The 16,808-nt window shown below is 35.9% G+C and overlaps 1 protein-coding gene across 10 annotated transcripts in view; it reads left to right on the top strand.

The window, feature by feature from the left end:
• TBC1D5 (TBC1 domain family member 5) overlaps positions 1–16,808 on the top strand; it is a 553,318-nt gene that overhangs the window by 417,255 nt on the left and 119,255 nt on the right. For all 10 annotated transcript variants that reach the window (XM_037736376.1, XM_017522211.2, XM_037736379.1 and 7 more), the window contains one exon: positions 8,979–9,085. In XM_037736376.1, coding sequence (XP_037592304.1) covers positions 8,979–9,085 — 107 coding nt within the window. The remainder of the gene's footprint in view (positions 1–8,978; positions 9,086–16,808) is intronic.

Below are 16,808 nucleotides of genomic sequence, written 5' to 3'. Positions count from 1 at the left end.
TTTCTGGAAAAGCTTTGCTTAACTTCAGTGACTACAAATTTTAAACCTCATGGTAATGTCACAAAGTTTTATTGAAGCACAAATTGATAGTCTTATTTTTGAAGGAGTCTTTGAGCACTTCCTGACTACTAGCTGTCTTCCCTCTGAGACAGAAAATGGTGTCAGTTGTTTTTATGATTATATCAGATATGTATGTTAAAGTATCCTGTTACAAACACCATTTATACTATTTTTATACCTTAGTTTAACAGTCTTCTCAAGTTGCATTAACAAAGGCTGACATACCATAATAGCAATTGTATGTTATTTGGGGTTTCTTTTTTAATGTCTTCTTTAAAAAAAAAAAATGAGTTGGATTTTAAGAAAGGTCCTAGGTTCAGTACAAAACTAAGTGGAAAATACGGTTTGCATATACGCACCCCCAGATACCGATAGCCTCCCCCACTATCGCCATCCCACATCAAAATGATACATTTTTTACAGTGAATAAACCTGTATTGTTACAGCATTATTGCCCAAAGTTCATAGTTATACAATAGGGTTCACTCTTGTTGTTAGACACTCTGTGTGTTTGGATCAATGTATATAATGACATGTATTCATCATTATAGTATCCTAATATACAGCAGTCCCTCCTTATCTGCAGTTTCAGTTTCCACAAGTTCAATTATCTGATATCAACCAAGATTCAAATATGTTAAATGGAAAATTTCAGAAATAAAAAAATGTGTAAGTTTTAAATTGTATCCCATTCTGAGTAGCATGATGAAACCTGTAGTCACCCCACTGTGTTCTGCTCTCACATGAATCTTCCTTTTGTCCACTGTATGCACACTGCATAAGCTACCTGCCTATTAGGCACTTAATAGCCATCTTGATTATCAATGTGACCGTTGTGGTATCACAGTGCTTGTGTTCAAGTAACCCTTGTTTTACTTAAAGCCCTAAAGCTCAAGAGTAGCAATGCTGGCATAACATTATAATTGTTCTGTTTTATTATTAGGTATTATTGCTAATCTCATCATAATTTATAAATTGCTTGAATTATAAATTAAACTTTTATCATAGGCAATGTATATTTAGGAAAAAGCTTAGTACATATAGGGCTGAATACTATTTGAGGTTTCAGGTATCCACTGGGGGTCTCAGAACACATCCTAAAAACCCTCTGTGTTCTGCCTATTCATCCCTCATATCCCTCTAATTCCTGGAAACTACTGATCTTTTTACTGTCAGAATGTCATATGGTCAGATGAATGAAGTATGTAGCCTTTTCACATTGACTTTTTTTTGCTTAGTAATATGCAGTTAGGTTTCCTCTGTGTCTTTTCGTGGCTTGATGGCACATTTATTTTTAATGCTAATATTCCATTTTTTAGATATAATACAGATTGTTTATTCATTCACCTACTGAAGGACATCTTGGTGGCTCCCTCATATACAAATCAGACCTCCACCCACTTTTCTCCTTCCACACATCCCATTTCTCCTTAGTGCCTCTGTCAAAGGAGCCACCCAGTATCCTGCCTTCATTTGCTTCCACATATTGTTGGCTGGCACCTCACTGACCCTAAAGTCTTCCGTTTTAGGAGTTGTCACAGCCCTTAGTATTTGAAACCTACAATAGGTTTGAATTAATCTTATGTTTAATTATTTGAATTATTATTTGAAACCTACAGTAAGTTTCAGTTAATCTTATGTTTCTCTTCCACTGGAATGTGAGAGAAAGTTGAGATTGTTTTAATTATTTTAATTAATTTTTTAAATTTTTTAATTTCTTTTCATGTCTTTAGAACTTAACTCTATTTTAAATGAAACAGGTGTTTAATATAAATATTGAATGAATGAATACAGTCTAACACAAAAAAAGAAGATACTGTCAACCTTTCTTAAATACCTTCTGTACTTCACCCATTTTTACTGACAATATATATTTCTGATTAAGGCATTAAAAATCACAAAACACAATGAAATAAAGTATATGTATAAATGTCTATTTTCAGATAAAACTAATTCCCAACCTGTGGTTCTTCTTCATTTCAATTAAAAATTAAGGGAGTCAAATGTATGAATCAGACTTAATTTTTTTTTTATTATACTGTAAAGTTCTGGGGTACATGTGCAGACGTTTGTTACATAGGTATTCACGTGCCACGGTAGTTGGCTGCATCCATCACCCCGTCATCTACATTAGGTATTTATCCTAATGCTATCCCTCCCCCAACCCCCGCCACCCCAACAGTCCCTGGTGTGCTATGTTCCCCTCCCTGTGTCCATGTGTTCTCATTGTTCAACTCCCACTTATGAGTGAGAACATCCAATGTTTGGTTTTCTTTTCTTGTGTTAGTTTGCTGAGAATGTGGTTTCCAGCTTCATCCATGTCCCTGCAAAAGACATGAACCATTCTTTTTCATGGCTACATAGTATTCCATGGTGTATATTTGCCACATTTTTTTTATCCAGTCCACCATTGATGAGCATTTGAGTTGGTCCAAGTCTTTGCTATTGTGAACAGTGCTGCAATAAATATACGTGTGTGTGTGTCTTTATAATAGAACGATTTATAATTCTTTGGGTATATACCCAGTAATGGGATTGCTGGGTTAAATGGTATTTCTAGTTCTAGGTTCTTGAGGAATTGCCACACTGTCACTATCTTCACAATGGCTGCACTAATTTACACTCCCATCAACAGTGTAAAAGCATTCCTATTTCTCCACATCCTCTCCAGCATTTGTTGTCTTCTGACTTTTTAATGATCGCCATTCTAACTGGCATGAGATGGTATCTCAGTGTGGTTTTAATTTGCATTTCTCTAATGACCAGCAATGATGAGCATTTTTTCGTGTTTATTGGTTGCATAAATGTCTCGTTTGAGAAGTATCTGTTTATATCTTTTGCCTACTTTTTGATAGGGTTGTTTTTTTCTTGTAAATTTAAGTTCTTTGTAGATTCTGAATATTAGCCTTTTGTCAGATGGGTACACAGCAAAAATTTTCTCCCATTCTGTAGGTTGCCTATCCCATGATAGTTTCTTTTGCTGTGCAGAAACTCTTTAGTTTAATTAGATCCTATTTGTCTGTGTTGGCTTTTGTTGCCATTGTTGTTGGTGTTTTGGTCATGAAGTCTTTGCCCATGCCTATGTCCTGAATGGTGCTGCCTAGGTTTTCTTCTAGAGTTTTTATGGTGTTAGATCTTTTGTTTAAATCTTTAATCCGTCTTGAATTAATTTTTGTAGAAGGTGTAAGGAAGGTATCCAATTTCAGCTTTTTGCATGTGGCTGGCCAGTTTTCCCAATACCATTTATTAAATAGGGAGTCCTTTTTCTTTTGTCATGTTTGTCAAAAATCAGATGGTTGTAGCTGGGTGTGTAGTGTTATTTCTGAGGCCTCTGTTCTAGTCCATTGGTCCACATATCTGTTTTGGTACCAGTACCATGCTGTTTTGGTAACTGTAACGTTGTAGTATAGTTTGAATTCAGGTAGCATGATGCCTCCAGCTTTGTTTGTTGTCATTTGTTTTGTTTTGTTTTGTTTTTTGCTTAGAATTGTCTTGGCTATGCAGGTTCTTTTTTAGTTCCATATGAAATTTAAGGTGGTTTTTTCCAATCCTGTGAAGAAAGTCAATGGTAGCTTGATGGAAATAGCATCAAATCTATAGATTACTTTGGGCATTATGGCCATTTTCACAATATTGATTCTTCCTAACCATGAGCATGGAATGTTTTTCCATCTGATTGTGTCCTCTCCTACCTCCTTGAGCAGTGGTTTGTAGTTTTTTTTGAAGAGGTCATTCACATCCTTTGTTAGTTATTTTCCTAGGTATTTTATTCTCTTTGTGGCAATTGTGAATGGGAATTCGCTCATGATTTGGCTCTCTGTTTGTTATTGGTGTATAGAAATGCTTATGATTTTTACACATTGATTTTGTATCCTGAGACTTTGCTGAAGTTGCGTGTCAGCTTAAGGAGATTTTGGGCTGAGACAAGGGGGTGTTCTAAATATACAATAATGTCATCTGCAAATAGTGACAATTTTATTTCCTCTTTATCTATTTGAATACCCTTTATTTCTTTTTCTTTCTTGATTGCCCTGGCTAGAATTTCCAATACTATGTTGAATAGGAATGGTGAGAGAGGGCATCCTTGTCTTGTGCCAGTTTTCAAAGGGAATGCTTCCAGTTTTTGCCCATTCAGTATGATATTGGCTGTGGGTTTGTCGTAAATAGCTCTTATTATTTTGAGGTAAGTTCCATTAATACCTAGTTTATTGAGAGTTTTTAGGATGAAGGGTTGTTGAATTTTGTCGAAGGTCTTCTCTGCATCTGTTGAGATAATCATGTGGTTTTTGTCTTTGATTCTGTTTATGTGATGGATTACGTTTATTGATTTGCGTATGTTGAATCAGCTTTGCATCCCAGGGATGAAGCTGACTTGATCGTGATGGATAAGCATCTTGATGTGCTGTTGGATTCGGTTTGCCAGTATTTTATTGAAGATTTTCACATCAATGTTTATCAGGGGTATCAGCCTGAAATTTTCTTTTTTAGTTGTGTCTTTGCCAGGTTTATTTTATATTTAATATATGATTATTTGTTTTTATATGCCATTTTATAGTTAAATATAAGAATTTATGCCTATTTCTAAATATTCAATATTATTGGCATTTTACACGAAGGACTTTTTTCAGTTTACGCAGATACCCCTGTCATGCCCTTGCTAAGAATGTAAGAAAGTATAAGACATAGTGGTAAAGAGGGAGGCTTTCAGTCTACACAGACCCAGGTTCAGCCCTGTCTTTGCCATTCAGAGCTCTGTGCCCTTGGCTGTGATGTTACCTACTCTGCACTACCTCATCTATAATAGAGAGTCAACGATGATGCTTTCCTTAGGGGGAATTAGGAGGACTCATGAGATCTTTATAAAATAATATGACTATTTTTCAGGCATATTATAGGTACTTGACAAAGTGATAGCTATTTTGGAGGAGCCAGGTGAGAAATTAAAGGAAGTCTGTATATAGTTTCGTGTTTTGTGGTAGTTTCAGTCTGTTTTATTATGTTAAGAATGAAAGTATATCTCAATATGAACTTAAATAATTTGAAAATAGTGTTACAATTGTAAGTGTGGTTAGTTTTGAGTTAGGTGTAACTTATTGATCCACATTGCTTTAAACTTTCTCAAAACAATTACTTTTTCTGCATATCATTACTGATTTCCCTTTTTGGTTTGTTTGTTTGTACCTGATGGAGAAACTTAAACCATCTCTTCAGACCATTCCAGAATAGTTGTGGGGCACATAAACGTTCAGACAGAGAAGTCAGCTCTGCCTCATATGGAAGTAATGCTTTTCATCAAGGTTGAATTGAGCAAGATAGGGAAACGTACCACCTAGCCCTTGGGCCACTCACAGAAACCCTGTAGATAGAGTAAGCAGTATTGTCTTTATTTTGTAAATGGGAAAATAAAGTTTCAGTGAAGTTGGGCAGCTTGCCTAAATTCACCATATTATAATGACTAGGCGAATGATCTAATCTAGTTCTCATTCCAAATCCATTATCTTTTCTTAGGTACTACTTACCTTTGCTTTACCTTCTCTAAATCAACTCTTTAGAATGTGGCTTTAGTATTTTGTTTTTAAAGCATAAACATACTTCATTTCAAATGTAGGTAGATACTAAAACTCAGTAATTTTTCTGAATCTCTCACTTTTTCCTTCATGTCACTGCCCTGCTCTGATAGAATAAATATTGGAGAAAGAACAGTATTATGGATTAGTTCAGTTTTTCATGTTCAATAAAAGCTTACTGTAAAGTTCAAAACTAAATTCTTGTTGTGTCAGATCCTTCCTAGTTTGTTTTTAAACAAGCTTGTATAATTCTCTTCTACCTACTTTAAATTGGCTGTAGTTATTCAAAAGGAGATTTAATACTTAGTATATGTAATTTCAAATTAAGGATATTTCTATGCAGATTTTCATTAGCAAATTAGAGATGCCATTGCCTGAAAGCAGTGAACTTATTTGCTGTTATGTTCCTAATGCCAGTGCCTAACATAGCCTCTGGATATCTGGCATTCAGTAGATGCTCAGGAAATGTTCATTGCATGCAGTGATTGGATGGATGGATAGAAAGATGAAAGTGTGAGGCGGGTGGATCACGAGGTCAAGAGATCAAGACCATCCTGGTCAACATGGTGAAACCCCGTCTCTACTAAAAATACAAAAATTAGCTGGGCGTGGTGGCGCGTGCCTGTAGTCCCAGCTACTTGGGAGGCTGAGGCAGGAGAATTGCCTGAACCCAGGAGGCGGAGGTTGCGGTGAGCCGAGATCGAGCCATTGCACTCCAGCCTGGGTAACAAGAGCGAAACTCCGTCTCAAAAAAAAAAAAAAAAAGAAAGATGAAAGTGTTACCTTCTTCATTTGTTCTGCAAGTAGAATATTAGTACATTATTTGGCTTCCCTTATATATTTTATAGCTTCTGATAGCTTCAAAAGTTTTAACAAGTTATAATAACAGGATTATTGCTCTGGTCTCTGTCTATATATTTATATCTAAATCAGGCTATTCTACGGAGTTCAAGACAAGCCTGGCAACATAGCAAGAGCTTGTCTTTTCAAAAAACTTACAGATTTGACAGGCATTGTGTATGCTTCTGTAGTCTGTCCTAGCTACTCCAGAGGCTGGCGCAGAAGGATTGTTAGAGAGTGCAGTGAGCTGTGATCGTGTCACTGCACTGCAGCCCAGATGACAGAGCAAGACCCTGTCTTATAAAAAAAAAACAGTAAATAAATGATTAATCAGTGAGTCAAACTGTTCTGGAGACTAGGTTATGCTGATCTTCTAGTATACTTAAAACTACTACACTAGTAATACTTACTAGTTTACAGTATGCATCCATTGTGTCTCTTGATTTTCAAAAACAATGGCCTTTCAAAACAAATGTCTTGTATTAGAGTACACACTCTGCAGCTGGACTCTTGGGTTTCCAATCTTGCCCCTCTAGGGAGTCACTGGTAACTTGCGCAAGCGACTTAACTTCTCCAAGTATCAGTTTTGCATCTGTAAAACAAAGAAAATAATTTTGTTATTTTCATAAGAATATCATAGAAATTAAATGAGATAATGTAGGTAAAGTTCTTAGCATGTGGCCTGGCTCAGAAGCTTTTACTAATTCACTGTTATCTTAGTTGTAGTAGTAGTAATAGCTTTTTGATATTACACATCTGCCCTTCTGTAGTGTAATTTTCTCCAGAGTAAGGACTCTGTTTTGTTTATCTCTACATCCTCCCTTAGCATAGGGCCTGTCATGCATGAGGTAATTCAACAAATAATTATTGGATTGAATGAAGCAGCCAAATAAATATTTTCAATCAAAAAGTTGTTTTCCAAGCAACTAAACTTAAGCTCACAGAGGTTACCCGAACTGGTTTTAAACAGCTGCTATAAATCAGTCTTATAGATTATATTGTTTCATCTTTAGGCAACTTGATGAAAGGTTCAAATAAAGCCCCAGGATTCAAACCTACATCTCTGAGTCATGAGATCAGAAATTTTTCCACAAAATTTTCCTACCTCCTTAGAAAATGTGTAAGAATTCTTTCTTGGTCAATTACTAATATATAACTACTTTTTGAGTTATAAGATGAATTGATTAAGTCTTAATTACTTTCTAGATCTCAGAACTGTACATAAAAACATTATACTCTTCTCAGTGTCTTAGCTTTTGAATTTCTAGAGAAAAAAGGACAGCAGGTAACTAAAGGTAAATATGAAAAAATGAATAAATAACAGTCTGAACAGATACAGAAAGGGTAGGATAAGTGAGTGCTTTACAAATGAAAGCAGATGTATGAAATTACAAGCTGTCATATCAGCAATAGAAATGAAGATGATAAAGTGGTTCCTTAAACATAGATTATAATTATTCATTTTGCCCAGTCCTGTCTCCTTTCCCCATAGTGCTCATAGGAGGGGGAGAAGTAGGAAGTTATAGCAAGAAATGATATTCCAACAGCAGAAGAAAAAATAATCTGAAAATCAAAGATATTTATAATTTTAAATAATTGCTTAGTTTTTTATTTCAGTTGTTTCTATTGAATCACAGTTGTTTTCTTATGGAACATTTTTCAAGTAACTGGCTAATGAAAAGGCTTCAGTTGCAGCCACAGAAGTTAAAATTGTAAACTTTCTTCACGATCAGTGCTGTGGAGGCCGTCAGTGTGGTTCACAAAACAAGCATTGTTAATGGGCCCGCCTGTGACAGCAGTGGCAGATAAGATTGCCAAGAAGTAAAGTAGTTTACATAGACCTGCCTGAAAAGATGTGTTTAATAATTACACCCATAATTAGGTTGATTTGAAAAAAAACATTAAATGACACGCTATGGAACACATTTAGACTTATCTATGACAATTTTGACACTTTTCCTCCAAGAAATGCTGCATAGATATTCTTTCCCTATATCTCTTGTTACCTTTAGAAAAACAAATAATTAGAAGAAATTCTGCTTTCTTTAATTTTGAGTTATATAACGTTTACCTATACAAAAGAAAAAAATGTAACGAGTTATAACATAATCAAGGCAAATATTATTTAATGAAAATGTTAAACTGATTCTTTTCCATTCATATGGTTTTTATTACTAATTTCTAAGTAGCAAAACAGGAGACATTTAAAGACAGCCATATAAATAGCAGTAAATATGCATGGTTCTGAGAATTTATGTTGCAGATGTACACATATCTGTATGTGAAGTTCTTCTTTCCAAAACCCCCTGAGGATAAATGCTAATATGTTAGATTGCAGTTAACAATACAATGTGTTCCTTCAAAGGCAATTTAGTAAAGATCCCTTCTTCCTACTATCAGTGGAGTTATTGGTTTGCTTTCATTGACTCTAAGTTGTTAGTTTTTATGTTCTCTGCAATGCAGAATATCTTAAATAGTATTGCTTCTGAATTATTTTTTCCTCTTATTTAGTGATCTCTAGTAACTACCAGACCTGTCTCGGCCTTCTGATGCATTACCCACTCATCGGGGATGTACACTCACTGATTCTTAAGGCTCTGTTCCTTAGAGACCCAAAGGTAAGCTTCCCCAGTAGGATATGCATAATTTTAAGTTGGGTGAAAAATAGGCTTCTCTGTGAGAGTCCAAGAATTCTGAATGTGGAATTTGCCTAGTGGCAGATAAATTGCCTAATGATAGCATTTGCCTAAAGTTGTAGGCCAAAACACATAACTCATTGGCCAGCAACTCAGCAGGCAAATTAAATGGACATAGCCATGAGAAACTGGAACAAATATCTCTTTTCCCGCAGAAGGTTGTTCTTCCCTTTTGCCTTCCTCACAAGTCAAGGAAATCATTGAGGGAACTACCATCCTTATAGCCAAACTGTATTATCATTGGTACCCCACACAGGGGTTGATTTATCCAAGTAGAACCTTGGGGGCCATATGACGATCAAGAAAGTAGATTTATAAAAAGACCAGTTCTGTAAGAGCAGATACAATGAAGCACTAAATTATTTCACATTATGATATGTATTAATATTTCTTATTTGGGGGGTTAAGCATAATCTAATAAAATAAAGATTCAAACAGACTTTAACACTGATTTCTCTATTTGAGCGTAAAACGATTCACCAAAATTTTCTTTACACTTCAGAGGAAAAGTGTGCTCTTTTACAACTAATGTTATATTTCTTGAAAATAAGAACATTTAATGATCTAAAAAAATCTGTGAATCCTTGCTACTTTTGAGCCAAACAAAAATATTGGAAGAAGTATAAGAGAGAAAGCTTCAAACACGAATATCAGAATGCCAGGCATTGGATGGTAATCCCAGCCTTTGGCTCTTTGGCAACCCTCCCAACAGTCATGCTGGCAGTTGTCGAACTGTCTCTGAGTCAGTCAGTCTGTCTGTGGGTTCCATTGCCAAGGCTCTGTCTGATCAACTTGGGCCTCCAAGTTTAATGTAAATTTAGATTCAAAGGATTTCTGTCCTTTCCTTGGTTGTTGACTTCAGCCTTTTAGTATATCCTTTATTCTTTGATTGACTTAAAAGAATTTACTTCCTTATAACTATACCTGTTCTGTAAAGTTATGAACTTTCATATCATTTCTCTTACACAAAGCAGTTTCACTAAGCATCAGAAATATAATCCATTATTTCTCTGATGCATAAGGAAGCATACTTTTTTTGTGGTAAGGCTTACAAACCTGACTATGAAAATTGAAAGTTCCATATTTATATTTTATGTACATATGTATTTGTAAGTTCTCTGACTATATACTCCCTACCCCCCAAAAAAACCCACAAGATGATAAAATATCTGTAAAATAAGACTAAAGAATGAGGTTGCTGGTCAGTGAGGTATGAGTTTTGATCTATAAACTTAGGCAGATTCTATCAGCTTAGCATTAGGAATTTTTAGAATGATAGGGAGTGGAAAACCTTGCTAAAATAGCAATGTGAATTTTCTACTTGCATGATTTGTTTGTTTTAAGTGAAGGAAAAAAATGAATATGTTATCAAAACTTATCGATCTTGGTAATTTTTCCCTAACTAGATATGGTTGATATATGTGTGAATCACCCACTCATTCAGCTTCAGAATTCTTTATTCTAAGTTCATCAGTGTTCATTAGTGGAACCTAAATGCCCTTTCATGTTAGTATGATTTTAATGAAGTACTTTCACTCTCAATAAAGTCATGCACGTATATTGAAGCAAATTCTACAGGCATTAAAATACAGATTCTTTAAGGTTTAAGAGAAAAAAGTAATAGCATATCTAAAAAAGGGAATCCACCACCTTTATATTCAGAGTCTTTCCGAGTAAAAACATGATTAATACAATTACCTTAAACTGGTATTCCTGAGACATAAAAAATTAGGCATGATGAGGGAGTCAAGTTTGAAAGGCTCAGTAGAACAAGTTCATGGAATGATGATATCTATAGGAAAAGTACAAAAAGCTGTGTATCCTTTAAGGGACCACACAGATGGCTAACCCAGCAAAGAGGTAGACATAGTTAAGTGCATATATGGCAGACCCATTGATATCATTTTACAGATTTTAAGTAATAACTAAAGTCACTTGACACGTGTTAATATGGGTCTGTGGCAGTGTAGTGTTCTACAAGGAACCTGAATTAGGAATTGGTACCTTGGGTGAAACCTTGGTTCTACTTCCAACATCTTCATTATTTTGGAAAAATCATGCTTGCTGACCCTTGGGCTTCTCTTTTGTAATATTTGGAAGTTGAATTAAATTGTCTCTGATGACCTACTTAAGCAGAACATCCTTTTATCTTTGAAGAACTTTCTTTCTTTCTTTTTTTTTTTTTTTTTTTTTTTTTTTTTTTTTTTTTTTTTTTTTTTTTTTTTTTTTTTTTTTTTTTAAAAATTTTTTTTTTTTTTTTTTTTTTTTTTTTTTTTTTTTTTGAGACAGCGTCTCTGTTGCCCAGGCTGGAGTGGAGTGGCACAATCTCAGCTCACTGCAACCTCCACCTTCTGGGTTCAAGTGATTCTCCTGTTTCAGCCTCCTGATTAACTGGAACTACAGGCACCCACCACCATACCCAGCTAATTTTTGTTTTTTTAAGTAGAGACAAGGTTTTACCATGCTGGCCAGGATGGTGAAGAACTGACTTCTAATTGACACAGTATCTGTCTATCATTCTGCCAGCTGAGGACCTCCACAGCTGGTGACATTCCTGCCCTGGGCCTCAGCCCTGGGGCCTGCTGCAGGAGGTGCCCCATCTACTTGGCCCACCGGGCCATTCCTGTCTTGCACACCAGCCCGTGTCCTATGGCAGCTGTGACTGTGTGCTCAGCTGCCCATGGGTGGGGGTGCATGAGCAAGTGAGTGCAGGGCCCAGCCAGCCATTCTGAGTGCCAGCACAGACATGGGCTCCATACAGGGCTTTCAGCTGGATCAGGTGTGTCGCAAGCCACTCCCATGGTAGACTCTGGCATCCAGATGAGGGGAACACAGTGGTGCCCAGGCAGGGGTGCCTACAAGCCCGAAACCCCAAAGGGGATGTTACAGCATGCTGATTAGTTCTTTTAGTCCCACTGTCCATGGCCCAGTGGATAGTGGCATGTTAACAACTCTGTCAGCCCTTTCCCTCACTCTGGCCCATGGCTCCAGGGCTAATTCAGCCTTGGTGCTGCTTCCCTTCGCATGGGGTGGCTGCCCTCTGCCAGCAGAGGGCAGAGGACCACAGTTGTTAAGCGTTTGGTGTATGCACATTCAGTGGATCCCTAGTTCGGGTCCTGCATCCAAAAACAAGATCATGCTGACAATTGAAGGGTGAGGAGGGCAGAGAAAAATTTTATTGAGTGATGAAACAGCTCTCAGTGGAGAGGGGATGCAAGGGTGATCCCCTGCCCAAAGTTGGGTGGTTTCTCTCTTTGTGGCTGGGTCTGGGCTTTTATGGGCTCAGAATGATGAATGCTTGCTGACTGGTTTGTGAGTGTGCAAAAAAAAAGGGGGTGGGGTAAAAGGTACCAGTCAAAGGTGGGCACAACAGTGTAAAAAAACCAATTAGGAAAGGATAGGTGTATGTAAAATAGGTAAAGGGTGGTGATCAATCAGAGAAAAGTATGCCAAACAGGAAGACATGTTCTCAAACCGGTCCATGGATTTACCCTGGGACTTGTAGCTAGGCTTTAAACTGATTTTGGCTTGAAGTTCAGGTTTCACTGGGGACCCATCCCTGTCTACCTAGGATTCATCTGCTTCCTGCCACTATTACAGTGAACTAACAAGGTCCAATCCAGTGCTACAAAAGTAAAGTGAGAAAAATAGCAAGTTTACCTATGTTATAGAAATCCACAAGTGGACAGAGTTTTCAGTGTTGTTAATGTCAGTTATAAAGTCATAAAAGAAGCCATTTATGCTAAGGGGGAAAAAAGAGGGAAAGATAGTACTGGTACCACTGCCTATAGCGTCTAAAAATTCAGACATCATAGTGCTTTAAATGTTTTCTATTGATAGCAACAGTGAAACACTCAAAATACTTTAATCATTCCTGAGTCTCATAGATCAGAGTAAGTATATAAACACACAATTCTCAATGAAATTAACTAGTAGAAAGAGATTTGAAACATGAAAGCACACTTTCCTATATCCTAGTTTCATATGACAGTAGTGTTGAATGCTGCTAACATATTCAATAAAATAAAAATAAGGAACTCTGAGCCTTAGTAGGCTCATTATCAACCTTCAGAAAAGCACTTTGTCCTACCATCATCCCTAAATTGCTCAGTTGAGAATACATTCTGCAAGTATAGCTTGAGACATCAGGTTCTAATTGTTTTATATCAAAGATAGACTTTACTGTGGAAAGATTTTTTATTTGAATAGACTGAAGAAAGTAGGCCTAAAAACTGTAAAAATAGGATGATATTCCTTCATTGTTTTCCAACTACTCTGACATTAATCAATAACTCTATGAGGTAGGTAGAGTAGGTTATCTTTCCTCACTCTTTTCAGTAGGGAAAGGTTAAGTTTATGTGGCTTTCCCAAGGTCAAAAAGCTTGTGAGCTTCCAAGCTAGCTAGAGTGGCATCATGACTGTTCTGTCTATTCATTCCCTCCTCAGATTCCTGGTGTGTGTTCTGCATTCCTCATGAAACAGTTTTCAGGTTCAGATAGGACATGCTCTCCCCTTTGAGTCCCCATGACACCTTGTGTTTTGTCTTTATGGAAGTGTGTTTTGTCAGTTATTACGCCTTACGACTGGATCCTGCTCATTTTTTAGCACTCAGCTTTGTGTCCTGCGTATCTCGGTATAAAGAAAGTGATGATAGAATTGATTTCTGATTCAAATGCTATGCCTCGTTCCAGTTTACCACACTGACTCTAATATAGTTGGATGTCACTCATCTAGCATATTTCTGGAACCCATGTTCACATTTCCACAAAAGCATAGCCAATGGTATATTTTTCAGCTGCCATTTTTATGAAGATAGTGAATTAATTAAACAACTTTAACTTAAAGAGCATCTAGTTCCTTAATTTGCCACATATCAGAATTATTTAAAATCCTATTACAACCTTCATGTATTATGAAATACAGAAGACATAGCAAAGAATCAGTTAATTTACTTCACTTAGGCTGTCAGAGTTTTAGAACTACAAAGAACATAGACAGCCTTATCCAACTTTCTTCTTTCACAGATGAAAAAGTCAGAATAAAGATGAAGCTTAGAGACTGATTCAAGGTCACACAGCTTTTTAGTGGCAGATCAGCAATTGACCCCCGTCCTTAGACCACCTTTCCATGCAGAAGCTGTGGCTTTATTAGTTTTGGAAATAGTGGAATCCTGCTTACGTATTTCTCAAACAAATTCTTCATCTGTAATAAATGAAACTGCTATATGTGTAAGTGGCCCAGGAACTAGTTGAAATTTTAAAAAATGTATACCTTATGAAGATTGGATATCAGATATCTGTTTTTAGCATCCGGTACCTGCACATGGTAAATACAACTTCTATACTTAGCACTTCAGACCACAACCCTAATTCTCATTTTCTTGTCTTTATCATATTAGAACTACTAAGCAGATTTCCAAAACCAATCCACCAAATGAAGTTAGAGGGATAGAAGGAGGACAGTCTGAAAAATATGAAGTGATTAAAAAACATTGTTCTAGCTAGTTGTTCACATTCAAAAAAATTTTAAAACCCAATTAGAAACAAAAGTCATAGAAAATGTGAACATATTGTGTTCCTTAAATAACCAGATGTTCTTTCCTTCCTGAAGGCAGTAAGGGCTAGGAAAAAAGGTTTAAAACTATTGTTTTAAGTTAACTGTGAATTTTGCAAATCTGTTTTTACCCTTTAGCAAATAAAATTCTAATACAGAAACATAAGCAAAGTAATTTTCATTTTTTGGTGCTCTCTCATTTGTGTTGTGTGTTGAAGTGTTAACCTTATCACAAAGACTTATTACAAATGAAATACAGTACATGGATTACCATTTTAGATTATGCAGTAAGAATTTGACAGCTACCATTTGTTTTGAAGACTAAAATATTTGGGAAAAAATATTTCTAGCAAGTTTGCAAGCAGTCCTTTTAGCATTGACTGTTATTGTTAATGGAAGAAAATTTCTAGAAATAAGACAGTTTAATTTCATAGTCATTCTTGTACACAGAAACACATTATAAAAATATGTACAATGTACAACGCTGGGCCATTTCTGATTTGGTTCTTGTTCAGGGCTATATTAAATTTGGTCTTTTTAAATTATAAAAAGTGTGAATTTCAAATACCAAAATTTACATAGGTACTTAAATTTTTACTCATTTAATTCCAAAAAATCTTACTATACATGCAACATTTTTGTCGATATCAAATAAATAACTTTGGTAAAATGTCATATCAAAATTGAAAAGTAGTGAATGGATCCAAGCCTGCTGCCCGTCAGTTGACAATTTTAGAAAATGTTCCTTTCCTTAACACCATTGTAATCTTTTCCTTTCTGAGCAATAAATACTCTAAAAACTGACTCTTTCAAGATGATGCAGTATGTCCACTTATTTGCTTTTCATATTGCTTCTAGCAGAGGGTCTATTCAGGCTTTCTAGTCTGTTACTAATCCATTTTTTTGTGATGATTTTATGTTACAGCAAGATTGTTTCTATTACTCCTGTTTTCACCTTTTTTTTTTTTTTTACGCCCAAAACTGGAGCATTTCTTAGAAAACTGCCATTCTTTGAATTATTTGTTTTTGTGTTTATTCTGTTTGTGACATAACAAAAGCTGTTTTTTCTTTGTTTCAGAGCTGTGTGACTAATATTTCCTTTTTCTTTTTTATCACTAGATCACAACCAGTTGCATGTTTATTGTAGTTGATATTGGGTATATAAGTGACTAATCACGTGTGTTTTCACATCCAATCAGAAATAAAGACTTTTTAAACATAGATTAGCATTTCTTAAAAAGTTAAGTTTTACTCCTGAGTAAATGCTAGCTCTAAAACAAAGATTTGTAAGGAATAATATGAAAATCTTTATTAAACTAGTATTTGAAATTTATTGTTTATTGCTTTCAGACATTTCATAATATGTAATCATGTGTTTCTCAAAATATATTAAGGTCTTCTTGTGGACCTTAAATAATTTCAAATTCGTTTTATAGTATTTTGAATTCATTAATTTAACCAGTCCTTATTGTGTATCTTCTGTGTACCAGGTACTGGTTAAATCATGGTAATATAATGGTAAATAAAAAATATGTATATGGCTCTTACCATAGTAAACAAATAAGCAAGAAAGTACTTACAGATTATGATGTGTTATAAAGGGTGCAAATAGGGTAATAATACAGCCAGGCATGGTGGCTCATGCCTGTAATCCCTTCACTTTGGGAGGCTAAGGTGGGCAGATCACTTGAGATCAGGAGTTCAAGACCAGCCTGGCCAACATGGCAAAACCCTATCTCTACTAAAAATATAATAATTAGCCAGGCATAGTGGTAGGGGCCTGTGATCCCAGCTACTTGCGAGGCTGAGGCAGCCGGATCACTTGAGGTCAGGAATTCTAGACCAGCCTGGCCAACATGGTGAAACCCCATTCCTACTAAAAATACAAAAATTAGCCAGGCGTAGAGGCAAGGGCCTGTAATCCTATCTATTTGGGAGGCTGAGGCAGGAGAATCACTTGAACTGTGGAGGCAGAGGTTGCAGTGAGCCAGGATTGCACCACTGCACTCCAGCCTGGGTGACAGAGCAAGACTCTGTCTCAAATATAGTATATATATATATGTGTGTATATATATATATATATATATATATA

The sequence above is a fragment of the Cebus imitator genome, unplaced genomic scaffold (assembly GCF_001604975.1).
Source record: "Cebus imitator isolate Cc_AM_T3 unplaced genomic scaffold, Cebus_imitator-1.0 Scaffold24, whole genome shotgun sequence".
Lineage (NCBI taxonomy): Eukaryota > Metazoa > Chordata > Mammalia > Primates > Cebidae > Cebus > Cebus imitator.
The sequence above is the reverse complement of the archived record's forward strand: the minus strand, read 5'-3'. Positions and strand labels throughout refer to the sequence as shown.